The sequence below is a fragment of the Amyelois transitella genome, chromosome 27, assembly GCF_032362555.1.
Source record: "Amyelois transitella isolate CPQ chromosome 27, ilAmyTran1.1, whole genome shotgun sequence".
Lineage (NCBI taxonomy): Eukaryota > Metazoa > Arthropoda > Insecta > Lepidoptera > Pyralidae > Amyelois > Amyelois transitella.
Window position 1 is genome coordinate 4,110,974 of NC_083530.1, and position 15,117 is coordinate 4,126,090.

The 15,117-nt window shown below is 36.0% G+C and overlaps 1 protein-coding gene across 2 annotated transcripts in view; it reads left to right on the plus strand.

Moving 5' to 3' along the window:
• LOC106130404 (protein stum) overlaps positions 1–15,117 on the plus strand; it is a 57,196-nt gene that overhangs the window by 20,103 nt on the left and 21,976 nt on the right. For both annotated transcript variants that reach the window (XR_009657431.1, XM_060951996.1), the window contains exons 2-3: positions 7,672–7,805; positions 8,058–10,599. Coding sequence is in view for 1 of the 2 variants with exons in the window: in XM_060951996.1 (XP_060807979.1) it covers positions 7,672–7,805; positions 8,058–10,599 (2,676 nt within the window). In the remaining variant the exon portion in view is untranslated. The remainder of the gene's footprint in view (positions 1–7,671; positions 7,806–8,057; positions 10,600–15,117) is intronic.

The window sequence follows — 15,117 nt, forward strand, 5'->3', positions numbered from 1 at the left end:
TTTACTACCACAATGTGCAGGATCGATTGACTTAACACCCAATTCGTAAGTAGTAAATCAAACAATGATTCATCATTTCACTTTTAGGATGCACCGAAAATCGTGGGTTTATAACTTATGTTGCGAAATAAGAAAGGTGATTGACTGATAGTGGGCGTGTGAGTATATTTGAAGGTCTCGTCTCTGTTCAATGCAGTGATCAATAATTACGGTGATGCCCACGGATGTTGGGAAATCAAGTGATTAGTTTGTAACAATTTGTTATGATGACTAATGGAATCAATTAAGAGTAGAGAAACATACTTTTATATCAAAACCCTTGGGGACTGGATGCTAATTTTATTAAGGTACGTAAAAACGCACCCAAATTTTACTCAGCGTCTCAAGTCTCGCAATTCAGCGGGGGAACACTGCCAGTATCCTGCGTACGATGTCTTCATGTGACACGGAGGATTATTTTTATTTGTAATTTTGATTTCTTTACGTTTTTTGTATAAAAATAAATAAATTATAACTGTTTATACAGTAAAAATAAATACATTATAACTTACGCGATCAAAACCAATTTAAATTCAATCATTCATTTATGTAGGATGGTCGAAGGTAGAACTTGGGACTTTTGGATGAAACTGTTCAGTACTTAATGCTTACCTGTTAGAATCATATTCAATTGGACAACTTGAAGGTTTTAGTGGGATTGAGCGGAAAATACGAAAAATCGTGTTTAGAATGTAGTGAATGAAGTGTTCAGATAGTGTTTACTGTGTAACACTATATCATAAAACTACATATATCATACATAACATACATAAAATCACGGCTTTATTCCTCGCGGGGTAGACAGAGCTAACAGTCTTGATAAGACTGAAAGGCCACGTTCATACGTGTGTTTTACTGGTGTATCAATTATGCGTAATGGAATTATAATGAGAATAAAAGGATTAATTTATTTGAAAATTGAGATTAGTTTTGTGATGCTAGCGCAAATTATATAAACTTTGAAATAGATAACAAAACCAATAATAAGACGAGACCATATAGGCTTACGACATCTTGTATGTTGCGAAATAACAGAACACATTGTCAAGCTGTTTACTATAATCCAGCGCGACTAACATATAATGCAAGTAATACAACGCATGGCGTACTCTGTAATTACTGAGCCTATGTTTAGACATTATGCGTACTTTGCGTGTGGTACAAGTCACTAGCGGATGGCATATTATTGGACGGAACACTTCACTAGATTTCTTTGCCTCCGAAATAAGATGTAACGATGTTAAAGATTGTCAAATATAGAATTACCCATGTCTTGAAGCGTAGGTACTAGTGAAGGTACTAAACCTTGAAGCAATTACTCCTTTTCTAAGCACTTTGTTTAGATGCTAACCGATACTTGGTGAGAGAAAATATCTTAAGGAAACTGGCAGGTGTAATCAACTGAATCTCATGTTCCTGAGTTTGCAGGTAAATCCTTACTAAGATAAGTGCCAAGGAAAAGTAAGTCACCACCCCTTATGAACCACGGGAGCCATAGCCGTTGTAAGATTTTAGGCTCGACTCCGAAAATTATAATTGGGACACCAAATTTTTTATTTTTCTAAGAAATATTTTGTAAATGCCTTACTCTCTGTCTTGCTTGTTATGGTGTATGGGTAGAATACACGATTATTGGAAGAACAGCAGTTTTATTTACCGCAGCGAGGAAACCAGTCCCACAATTACAAAATACAGTCCAGAAGTTAGGCAGAAATTGTATTTATGCTTAATCCTTCGACACTTGCTAAGTCTCGCTAAACAAGAATTCGCTTCTTCAACATAAGTACCACATACCCTTAATTTCCCATAAGTTCGACCGAGCTTAGTGAATCTTAAACCTGCCATAAATCACTACATACTTCTTTTACCTCATCTAAATTCGACCAAATTCAACGCAAACTCGTCGATTTTCCTTTGTACCACGCTTGAACAAAACGTAGCTGAAGCGATTTAGGTTCTCACTAGACGTAAACCCGCCTCCGCTCGTGACTTCCCCCACCGCTACGTGTGTGGCATGGCTACCGGCGCGTAGCGGGCGAAAGTAACGTTGCGTATTGCCTACAATTGCGGTTCAATTGGGGTAGCGTCCGCTTGCGAACCGTGACCACGGCTTTAACCTGGTCTAATGAGAAAATGCAGCAACTGGTAATTCATCGTTTTGGAATTCGTCTTATTTAATTTGCGCTTTCTTTGAAAATTTGGAACCCTTTGTCTGTATGTGCACTTAAGAATAAGGCAAGGATCACACGGTACATCTCCTTACATGAAAAGTTTTCACACCAGCGTAGAGAATAAGTTTTTGTTGCTGGCCAGTTAGAGAAGAAAAAACATTTATTTCAAATAAATATTTCATTCATTCTTTTAAGCTGCTGCGTTTTCAAAGCAGATTCTAAATCAACAAGTTATTGTTGATTTAGAATAGCGTTAAGCGTTAGCTTATAAACTTGTGATTCTCGTAAATTATTATTTATTATATTGTTGTAAGACTCACACTCAAATCATAAATAACTTAACGACAAAAATAATAATTACAAGATTCCACTGATAAAAATTTCAATAGCAAAAAAGGACATCAAATTATCCATTAACTATTTCTGAGTCTCAGTTCCTTCTTCAGCCATCTAGCTAAACATTACTTGTCTTGTAGACCAAAGCGCAATGGCGGACCAAACTGTAAACATTCTGAAAAAAAAACAATATTAATCAAATTAATTACACCAAACGACTCGAATATAGGTCACGTACGAGCGATATGAAATGCGTCAAATGTTCGCATGGCCCAGATTTGCCGCTCACGCACCGAGGTTTTATCCTTAAAACTATACATTTACGAATTCGAGTTATTAGAAGTAATTCACATAAAGATATCACTGATATTTTTTTAACATGCATGTCATGTCTTTATTCCTTACGGGGTAGAGCCAACAGTCTTGAAAAGACTGAAAGGCCACGTTCAGCATGACTGATGGATTGAGATTCAAACAGTGAGAGGTTGTTTGCCCATCTCGTCTATATCGCTTGCGGGGTAGACAGTGCCAGCTGTCTTGAAAGACTTTTGTTTGTTTTGTTGCTGATTTTGCTTTTATGTATATTTCTATGTATTTTTGTTAAGAATGTAATGAAGGTTAATTGGTCCAAAGTTAACTAAGTTTTCATCAGAAAAAGGAACTGAAACACATTATTCAAAGATACTTGGAAAACCTAACCCAGCTCGGATCATGCTATAAATTTTGTAACTAAAATGTCATTAAACTTCAGTCATTCAAATTGATGATTACTAAGTTTAAACAAGAAAAAGACATCAACGAGCCTGTTTTCAAAATTCATGTTAAATTGTTTAATTTCGATGAACGGTAGCATCTTTAAAAAATACTTCAAACATCTGCGTTCCTAATGGAATTTCTTTTATTATTATTTTATGTGATCTGAATATAAATACCGTGTAATTTTATCTATGAAAAAAGAATAGGACCAGTCCCTCTCTTACCCATGGATATCGTAAAAGGCGACTAAGGAATGGGCGAACTAGGGATTCTTCTTTTAGGCGATGGGCTAGCCACCATTTAAAACTCAATTCTATCATTATTCGAAACCTGTCACTATTTGAAACTCAATTCTATCATTATTATTAAAAATATACGGCACAGAGTTCACAGATTGAGTTAGCCTCGAAGTAAGTTCGAAACTTGTATTACGTGTTACGCGATACTAACTCAGCATTTTATACTAAATACTTATGTAGATAAACATCCAATATCCAGGCCAATCGGAAAAAGTTAATTTCTCATCATGCCCTGCCATTACTTAAATCGCCTTTAACGACATCTGCTGAAAAGAGATGCTGAGACGTTCCTATTCCAAAATACCAGGAACCGAACATCATCAGGATAGAAGTTAGCATCTAAACAAAACTAATGGTAGCCTCTGGTCACTCGTCAGCCTTCCGAAGGTCAGGGCCTCACTTCCTGTCGTCGATTTGACGGAAATTACGCGAAGGAGCTAATAACAATGTCAATGTCAAAGTCATCATGACCCAAACTTGATACGAAGCAAAAACTATTATAGTTTGCTATGGTTTTCTAAAACTATGAAAACTTACAGCTATGTATATGGACATTATAATTTAACAGTCACTAAGCAAAAAGTATACTTAGTTAGACTGAGTTTTTATACAAGATGCGTTTTGATTTTATAATTTTCTAGAGTTTATGCGACTAAAAAATACGGTCTTATTGAGAGAATCTCTTTCTTTTTTTAAAGTCGGTTTAAACCCAAAATAAAGGTAACCTGCAACATTTATGGATGTTTTATTGTTTGGCAGCCTGCCTTATTTCATTTAAGTAAAAGTGGCGTGTGGTTCCCGGCACCAATAAAAAAAAGGAATAGGACCACTCCATCTTGTACCCATGGATGTCGTAAAAAGCGACTAAGGGAAAGGCTTATAAACTTGGGATTCTTCTTTTAGGCGACGGTCTAGCAACTTGTCACTATTTGAATCTCAATTCAATCATTAAGCTCAATGTGGCCTATCAGTATTTTCAAGACTGTTAGCTCTGTCTACCCCGCAATGGATATAGACGTGATTATATGTATGTATGTAAAAAATATACTTAAAAATGTGTGTGTTAACTATAAGAGGTACTTTAATATGAGTCTTACACATCACGCAAGTCTTCGTCATACTCTCCCTAACTTCGTAAGTCGTACATGATTCACTCGCCACATCACTATATCAAATGTCATGAACCCTAACATCATCAACTGTAATCAACATAGATTTACTTGGCGATTATCCAGATCGAAAAGTTTGTTGCCCTACTGTTTTATTTTTTTAATCTTTCGTCATAAAATTACGTATTTAATGTGTTAAATGGAACTCCCTTGAATGTGTCTCTACGTAGAAAGAGCCAACACAGTCTTGGAAAGACTGTAGGGCCTCTTAGGTTAGGTTCAGATATCGCCTAAAAGAAGAGTTCCAAGATCCTTTCCCTTGATTGGATTTTACAATATGAACAGAAATAGAAGCAGCTTACAAATACTGTGTTTTTTTTTCGCTTCCAGACTAGCATGAACGCTTGCATTAGACGAATATGCGCCAGTTCCCTTAGTCGCCTTTTACGAAATCCATGGAAAAGAAATCGAGTGGTCCTTAAGTTCCACACGACACGGACTGATACACTTTGGCATAAATTATATTAGTATTGAAATTTATGGAAGTATAGATTTATCATAGTGATTTGTAAGAGTTTGACAAATCTATTAATTTTTTCTATCACTATCAAATGATACAAAAGATCATATTTCACCGGGCAAAATTTTACTAACAGCCAAAGTATCATCATTAACAAATGAAATCAAAGTAATTTGGTATGAAAAATTAACATATAGTAGAGTCTTAATTTATGAAGTTACACTTTGAATAATTGAATTAATTTTCTAGTAACAGTTCAAATAAAAATAAACATGCGCATTGTAAAGGCTGATTGTCGGCGGAAATTGGCGCAATGTTAGTTCTTTATTCCTTCAATACATTTCCATGAAACTTTGTTATGTTCTCGAGAAATTAAATTTCTTTCCAACCGTTTAGGTATTGGTTGATATTTTTCTTTCAATTGTTAGTGATAGTTGCGATGCGTAGTTGTCGACACGCTCGTCACATAACGTGGCCATATTTTTGTTAAAAATTGTCAGATATTTTGGATAAGATTCCTTTATTGTTTTGAAATCTGCATAAAAAGTACTTTTACGCATAGATCGTTCTGTAATAATGTCGTGCTCTCAAAAACTTTTGTGCAAATAATTTCGACAAGTTATCCTTTCTGTAAATGTTTTAGAAGAAATATATTCCCATATCTACCAGTGGTGATAGAAACATCCAACAAAGAATCATAGCTAAGCTGTATTATTGTAAGCTTTATATTATTTCCCTCTTTTTCTCCTAATTAAGCAAGCATATTACGTACCTACGTATATTAAGCGCAGCGTAGGACGACCCCCGCGAGATGGACAACGATGTGGTCTGAAGTCCGCGGGGACGCAGGCCACGTCTGTTAGATTTTGTAATATTATAATTTGGTTTAATATTCATGTATCAGAATATAAATTACTTGAAAATTATTGTTTTTGGTTTGAATATTTCTCTAGAAGTTTATTATGACTGGGCAACTTTATTTTTGTATTGTAAAGGTAGGGATAAATTGAAAATTGTCCTTTCCCAAGGCGAGTCATTCTTGTTGTAACCACGGTATTGATACGAACATAAAAAAAAATATAATAAAATTTATCATGAATTATGCTGAAATCTACAATTTGTTGGCCTATGTTCAGAGAGGTCCTATGGCTGAAATGATGATGAGATAATTTATTACAGATATTAATTATCTATATGTATTATTCCAGGAAAGATTTGACAAAGTTTTTAGGTTCAACTGGTTGCCTGCATAACACCAATGTACTCTTTAAGTGAACGATAAACCATATACTCACTTACTTACCAACTGTTTAAATAAAATTGATATTAATTTCTTATAAATAGGGCAGTCCCAACATTTCTTATTATGCTTCAGCGAAAGTTTAACTCTTGTAAAATGCAACGTTATAGTTTCGAGTACCATTGAACCATACAACCTTTATTCCGAAACCGAAGTGTTCAATCAATCAATCTGTCGGCCATTTTGTAATTTGAGGCGTATTTCCTCATTCCGCCTTTGTTGATGATTTGCAAGTCAGTGACGATATTACAAAATACATGACAAGGAACTATATCTAAGGTATTAAAGTACGATGTTGAAGATGTATACTTACTCTTTAAGGCAGGACTGTTGAACTGAAAAATTCAACTGCTATAACTGCAGAAGTTTACTCAATTCCATTAACTTGTAATTCAAATAAATGTGGACGAGGTCTGTAACCTACGAAAAGGATAAACAAATAGCTTTTGATTCAGCTTTATATCTAAGCGGTTAACATTTTCTACTATACGAACTCTTAGTAAAATCAAAAGAACCCTTAATTTTTCTTTAACAATTAAGTAAAGTAAGTCCGTAGCTTCTCCCGCGCTCATCTACAAGTCTCGTAATATTCGTCCCGGAGAGAATTTCGAAAAATTCCCTCACCACCCGTTGACCATTATGTGGTTAACGGGTGGTGAGGGAACATGTCAAATTTTAAATCAATAAACCCAACAGCGCAAGCTGTGTGTTGATATTCAATCAGTCGGCATCTTTTCTTTTATACAGGAGATATAGTATAATATATGTGGGAATGAAAGTAAAACAGTGTGGAATTATATCGTAAATCTTCTTATTTTATTGGACTTCTTAAAACACATCTTATAACGTCTTACATCGTACCACAGACTTACTATTCTAATCTCTTAATGTTACCAACGTAAAAATAAGTAAGAGGTCAGCTAACAAAAAGGATTTAAATAAAAACAAAAAACAAAACTTCTCCCACATATATGTCCTAAAAAGACGGTCAACAGAATATCAATCTACCCCAATTCACAAAAAAATCTTTTCTATTTCCGCGTAATACAGTTTCAGTTGTAGCGTAACTTGATATGCAGTTAAAAGTACTAATTAGCATTTCTTCAAACAGATAATTTTCAATACAATTCTTACTCTCCAGAGTGGTGCCAACGTCAAAAAGGAAGCGAGAGTCGTCGTTCGCGATCATCGCTGAGACGCCGACAGTGTCACGGCCGTCCAGCCCGAGATCACTTCCCGTGGAAATTCGTCCGGGCAGAGTCTCGCCTTTCAAAGGTAAGGTTTTATTAATTTATTTGTCGATCAATAGGTGGTTCAAATACTACTTACTCAAGTATAAACATTTCTTAATTAGCAAGTTTTCTCTTATTAAATAAAGCATATTCTAATTCAATGTAATTGTAAGAAGCAGATGTTGAAATTTAATTAACAGTTATATTCATCCTGATCGTCTAATGCAAAAATTTACTATAGTTCAAATTTACAACTGTTTCATGAAGTGTTGATAATTTTAATGGTGTCCCTAAGGTCGCGGCTTCAAGGAAAGCTCTACAAGACATAACACGCCAAGAACTTCTGCGGCGAATTCCAGAGCCAACTCTCCTCCACGAAGAAGAACTAACTCCTTGCCTAGAATAGACAAAATGGCACAAGCTGCCGCTCTGCCCCCGCCGATACTGAATCTGTCTTCAAGACCGCATTCCCCTAGGAATTTCCTTAAAGAAAACATAGAAGAAGTAAGAGAATTAAGTGAACTCAACAGAGAAAAGCACGAAGCAGAAGCTGAAAGAAAAAGGAAAGAAGAAGAGGAAGCGTTATTAAAAGAAATGGGACTTACAGAAAAGAATGCAAAGAGTGATGCAATCAGAAGTGTTGTTTGTTCCCGCGCTACATCTAGAAGTAGTTCACCGAACAAAATTAGTTTCAGATCTAGATCGAATTCCCCATCAGCTATATTACATTTTCAGAATATACCAGCTGGTAGCGAAGAATTTATTAATGGGGACGATGGCATGCCAAAACAGGTAACACACAAATCAAGAATCAGATCCGTCTCAAGGTCCCAACCGCAATCTAATGATGGATCTCCAAAACACTCTAAAATACCTAAGCGACAAAGTTCTGTCTCACCTGCGAGAACTAACAATTGGAGAGACAGGTCTAATTCCAGATACTCGCCAGAAAATAATTTGAACAAAAATCAAAGATTCATATCTAATAGCACTAGTAGTATTCATGAAACTATAAAAGTTGGAAGCCAAGCTCATGATAAACGTGTTATAAGTAAAAGCACTCAACATTTAAACATTGCTCCGGCACATATAAAAGGAAAGCCACCAATTTCGCCAGGACGAAATGGTCCACCTCCAGCAAACAAGTCTATAAATGCCAAACGCCTGTCCCCAATCGTAGGCACGCCAAATAAAAGTCCAGTTGAAGATCTGAAACCCAAATCTGCCAAAACACCAACCAAACCCTCACCGGTGGTCAGAAAGTCTGTGAAAACTGCTGGAAATACACCTGTTACATCTAGATTAAATTCTAGACAGCCTAGCAGAACTGTGAGCAGAGACACTAGCCCTGACAAACGTAAAGCTAATACTAAATCCGTTTTAAAACCTACCACAAAATCACCCACCAAACCTATCACTAGGGCAACAAGCACAAAGACGACTCATAAAACTACAGTATCTCCAACCAAGCCTGAGCCCAAAAAACCTATGAATAGAACAAATAGTATGAAAAGTTTGACTAGAACTCCAAGTACTAGAACACTAGTTGACAAACCACCGCTACTTCAAAAACGAGATAGCAAAAGAGACTTGACTGCTAAAGCTCATTCAACAAGTAAGCTTAACGAAGTTGGAGCGAAAAAGGATAACCCTAAACAAGATGACAGAAAATCTCTTAAATCAGGGGTAAGCAAAGAAAAAATATCACCTCAGAAAAGCGAAAACAAAAAGAAGGAAAATAAAACAAGTGCTAGGAAAACAGCTGATACTACTACTACTACTGTGGAAGAAGTTGCAAAACAAGACAACGAGACACAGTATGATAAAATTACAAACGATAAAGGTGAATTAGTCATTCTGACAAAAAAGAGCGTAGTTTCTATGACTACTGCAGCAATCACATCACAGCCTCTCGAAGTTGTAACAACCGTTACCAATCAGTTGCCAGCAGCTTTTGAAAAGGCGAGAGAAAAAGGAATATTTGAGAGATTAAGTTCAAGAGATTCCTTGGCTCCCAAAGAAGAGAAGGAAACCGAAACTATCAAAACAGATACAAAAGATGTTGCAGATGATAAAGATAAAGACAAAAGCAAAGAGAAAGAAAAGAGCAAAGAAAAAATTAAGGAAATTAACAAAGAATCTGAGAAAGAATCTGAAAAAGAAAAAGAGATAGAAAAAGATAAACTAGACGATAAGAAGCAAACCAAACCGGGGAAATCTGCTGCTGCAATGTTTTTAGACGACAACGTTAAACTAAAACCATTGCAGCCACCTTTCAATAACCCACACTTAGAAAGAGTCAGACACAAAATTGACGAAATTTTAAAAGAACCTGAAGTGTCCACTGAAAATATTTTGGCATCAACTTCTAAAACAATAAAAGAAACTAAAAGTACATTCAAAAGTGTTGCCGATAAAACGAAAACTGATATAAAGGAGGCCAATGAGGCTAAAGATGTAATGGCGGCTAAATTCAGTGATATAAAAGACCAAGCGGTGCAACAAAACGATAAAATGGCTGCAGAAATTCGTTCTGAAGCTAGTAAAATTGTGGACAGTATCATTACTCCTATTGAAGAACCTAAAGAGGTAAAAGAGAAAGTTCTGGACGCAATTAAAAAAGATGTAGAGCCAATAGTGGTCGTTGTTAATGAAAAGCAGAAAAGTATTGTTACGGAGGCTGAGAAAATGACAGAAACTCTCGTCAAGGGGGAACCTGAAGTGGAGGTGCAGAGTTCCAATGTATCGACACCAGCGGCGGAGAAAATGGAAAAAATTGCACCAAAGAAAATGACTGATGGGAATGACTCCGATAAATCAACGCACAGCAATGGCGGGTAAGTTTTACAAAGAATTAATTTCTACTATATTTTCCTCCTTCCTTCAAAATGGAGAAACAAGCATTTTGATGGGAGCGACATAATCATTACAACACACATTTACAGTCGTTACACATATTCCGCTGAAACTTTAAGTTAGTGAAAAATATTGTTGAGTTAGTGAAAAATATGTTTGCAAAAATTCTGAAAATCCCCACCATACTCGTACACATTATGAACTTATTTTTAACTACTCTTCTTCTTACAGACCTTTAACTTTTTCACAACTAAGTAAGTCAGACTTCTAATAAGACTCAAATATTGATATATCACGACCGCTCTACGAGGACACAAATTGTAACCCAATACACATTCGTCTTATCTAACCCATATTTAACTCCCGGAAAACTTGGCTGTATTAATTTTATTTTCACAACAGCTGTGCGTAACAATAGAAAGTTTCCCATAGAGAATTTTCTCTTTAGTTCGCCCTAGAGATTAGCATGCGGTATGAATAGCTAACAATTTATAGACGGTTTCGGTTTCACATAAATTGTTTGAGGTAATGACACCTCACTCTTTCATGGTGTTTGCGCGTAAACAATGACGTCAAATTATGTTTAAAATTAGCCTTTATCCGACTTTGTATGCCTCGAAACTTTCGGGTAGGTATTACTCATTTACGTTAAAGGTTCACCTTCGCTTCCTATAAATATCTGATTTCTACACTTCAAGTCATTTTTGGACCCAGGCAGGCCCCAAACCCCAGTAAATATGAATTTAAGACAATGCCTCGATGACGAAAACTAAAAGTTAAGGCAGAAGCCTTAACTTTTAGTTTTCGTCATCGAGGATTTTAAATACTGCAATTTTAAATACATGTAATGTTCTTTTTCCGGTTCCGGTGACGAAAGTGTTAACACGTATAAGAGTGAGCTCCGTAAATATTTTCGTAAAATCAGTGCAAAAAGTGAAAAATCAAACGCATACTACAGTGAAATCTTCAGAAGATCAAACAAGAATAGTATTTTATCGAAAAATCACAGTGGATTATAAGCTGTTTGGTGATTGTGTTTAAACAAAGTTGTGATCGACATAACCTCAAAGTTAATCACACACCATAAACATCAAGATTACAGGTAGTGCCAACCAAATTAATCTGTCAATGCCACTTGACAGTGACAGCTGACATTTGCAAAGAGTGTTGCCAACGCAGCAAAAGGATTACCACACACCATAGTGATACCACTTTAAAAAACCAAATTACCCAAAAAAGATGGAAAAACAAATGGAAATTTTACTCTCTAAATTAAACGAAAAGTTTAAAGAACAAACAATAACATTGACAACAGCAATAACAAAAAATGTAATGGAGGCCCTAGACGATAAGTTAAAAGTATTAACAGAAGAAAACAGCAACCTCAAAACTAGAGTCAGTAACTTGGAACAAAAAATATCTATTTTAGAGAAGGAAAAACGTATGAAAAACCTCGTTTTTTTCGGCATTGAAGAAAAGGGAAAAACAGAATTAGAGTTGGTGGACTTTGTGAAGGAAATTTTAGAAGTTTCGGGAACACATATAGATAGTCAAGAAATAAGCAACATCCACAGAATCGGAACAAATTCTGAAAAGAACCGACCAATTATAATATCCTTAACCACATCTTGGAAAAAACATCTTATCCTGAAAAACAAACGCAACCTTCCTGCAAATGTGTTTGTCAATGAGGACTACCCTAAAGAAGTTCTGACAATACGCAAACAACTTAAGCTACAATTGGAAGCAGAAAGAAAAAATGGAAATATAGCGTTTATAAAATACGATAAGCTAATTGTTAAAAAACCAATGAACTCTAACCGCGAAAAGAGGAAGAGAGAAACACAAACAGGATCCCCAAACACTCCCACTCCATCTCAGAAAAAGTCAAATACGAAGAATGAAAAAATTGAAACGCAGTCCCCAAGTACAAATAAGGAAGTACTGAAGCGAGGCATACTCACATTTGTAACGCGTGAAAGATCCACCTCGATGTCGGAGATGCAAAAAAACGAATAAAGGCCTCCTCGGACTCGGACCGGAATCAACAAACAGATGCAACAACAAACATAGATACAAGAAAAACTCCAATGTTTAGTCCCCCAATCCGGCCGGTCACCGTGGGGGAAGCCGACCACCACCCTTCAACATATCAACTTACAAAATCAAATATCCAAAAACTAACAAAATCAAATATCCAAAAAGAGAAACTAACACGAAGCAGTTTATACATATGTACATTAAACACACGGACCTTGAGAACACCAGAAAGTTTACATGAGCTAGAGTTAGCTATTGAAAACCTCAAGTGGGACATCTTAGGCATAAGCGAGATGCGGAGAATAGGAGAAGGAATAGAAGAGCGAAATAACTATATTATGTTCTTCAAAGGCGAAGTCGCTGGGCACAGAGGGGTTGGATTCCTAGTAAAGTCAAAACTCAAAAGCCAGATAATTGGTTTTGAAGGAATATCGGACAGGATAGCGGTGATTCATATTAACTTACCAGAGTACAGAAAAAAATGGACAATTATTCAAGTCTACTCGCCGACAGAGCTAGCAACAAAAACAGAGATCGACAAATTTTATAACAAATTACGTGAAGCTACCGAAAAATATTCCGAAAATAATCTCGTGCTCATGGGGGATTTCAATGCCCAAGTGGGCGTTCAAATACCTGGAGAAGAAAATATAATAGGAAAATATGGAAGAGGCAAAAGAAGTAAAAATGGAGAAAAACTAGTAGAGTTCCTTCTTGAGCAAAACTTAACTCTTCTAAATTCCATCTTCCGCAAAAAACCCAAGAATAAATGGACATGGATATCTCCAGACGGAAAGGTTAGAAATGAAATCGACTACATAATAACCAACAAAGCTAGGGTATTTAGTGACACGGATATAATAAAGAAACTAAATTTCAACACAAACCATCGTATGGTACGAAGCTGTCTTAATGAAAGATGTCCAAAAGCTCCTAGACGTCATATGAAAAATATGCAAACAAATAACATACAAAGAAACACAGACAACACCATAAAAGACCTGATGGAAGCTGTTAATTCAAATATGGACCTAAATGAAAAATATAAAAAAATAGAGAGTAAACTTAAGGCACAGACAGCAAAACAAACAAACAAGAGTAAAGAAAACTTTTTAAGTGAAAGAACGTTAAAACTAATTGATGACAGAAAGAACTTATTAGCTAAAAAGGATAAAAAGGAGAACCAAAAAAAAATACCTAACCTTAGCAAACAGATTCGTGAAAATATGAGGAAAGACAGAAAAATCAGGAGAAATAAAGTATTAGAAAATCACATTAGTAAAACTGGAGGCACGAAGAAAGCGCTCAAAGAACTTCGTGAAAAGGGAAAAGAATGGATACCAAAGTTGAGAGACAAAGAAAAAGAACTACTAGCTACTACTCGAAGCTCAATCCAAAATATAGCAACTAATTATTATCGGTTTCTATACTCAAATCGATCAAGCCTTGACACACACAATAGTGGATACAAACAGAAGCACGAAACTGAAGATAATGAAGACATTCCAGAAATACTAGTATCGGAAGTAGAAAAAGCTATAAAAAGCCAAAAAATGGACAAAGCACCCGGCCCTGACAAGATCACAAATGAACTCATGAGAGGGACAATCACAGAACTAAGCCCGCTACTTAGAAAAATCTTTAACGAGATTCTACATACCGGTATCATCCCTAGCCAATGGGCAGAATCCCATATAATACTCCTTTACAAGAAAGGTCCAAAAGACGATATCGGAAATTACAGACCTATATCTCTCATTTCAAATGTATATAAAGTTTTCGCCAAAATCATCTTGGACAGAATATCAGGCAAACTAGACGAAAATCAGCCTGTGGAACAAGCGGGGTTCAGGAAAGATTTCAGTACAATAGACCATATTCACACTATAAAACAGCTTATAGAAAAATATAATGAATATAACAAAACCATTTACATTGCCTTTATAGACTACGCCAAGGCTTTTGACAGCCTCAGACATGAAGTCGTATGGCGAAGCCTAAAAGAGCAGGGTATCCATCACGCCTACATCAACATCATCAAAAATATTTATAGTGAAAGTAAAGGCAGGATAAGACTGGAATCTATAGGAGATGCTTTTGCCATAAAAAGAGGTGTCAGGCAAGGTGACCCTCTTTCACCAAAGCTGTTCACAGCAGTGCTCGAACAAATGTTCAGGGAGTTAGACTGGGAACATCTAGGTCTAAACATAAATGGATCACGATTGAATCATCTTAGATTTGCAGATGACCTGGTCCTATTGGAAGAAGATCCAAATTTACTGGAGTCCATGATACAAACCCTAGCAGATAAAAGTAAAGATGTGGGCCTAGAGATGAACTCCAGCAAGACTAAGATGATGACTAATTCGATTCCCGTAGACATAACAGTTAAAGGCCAGAAATTGGAATATGTAGAAGAATATGTATATCTCGGCCAGATAATCTCACCAAATGACCAG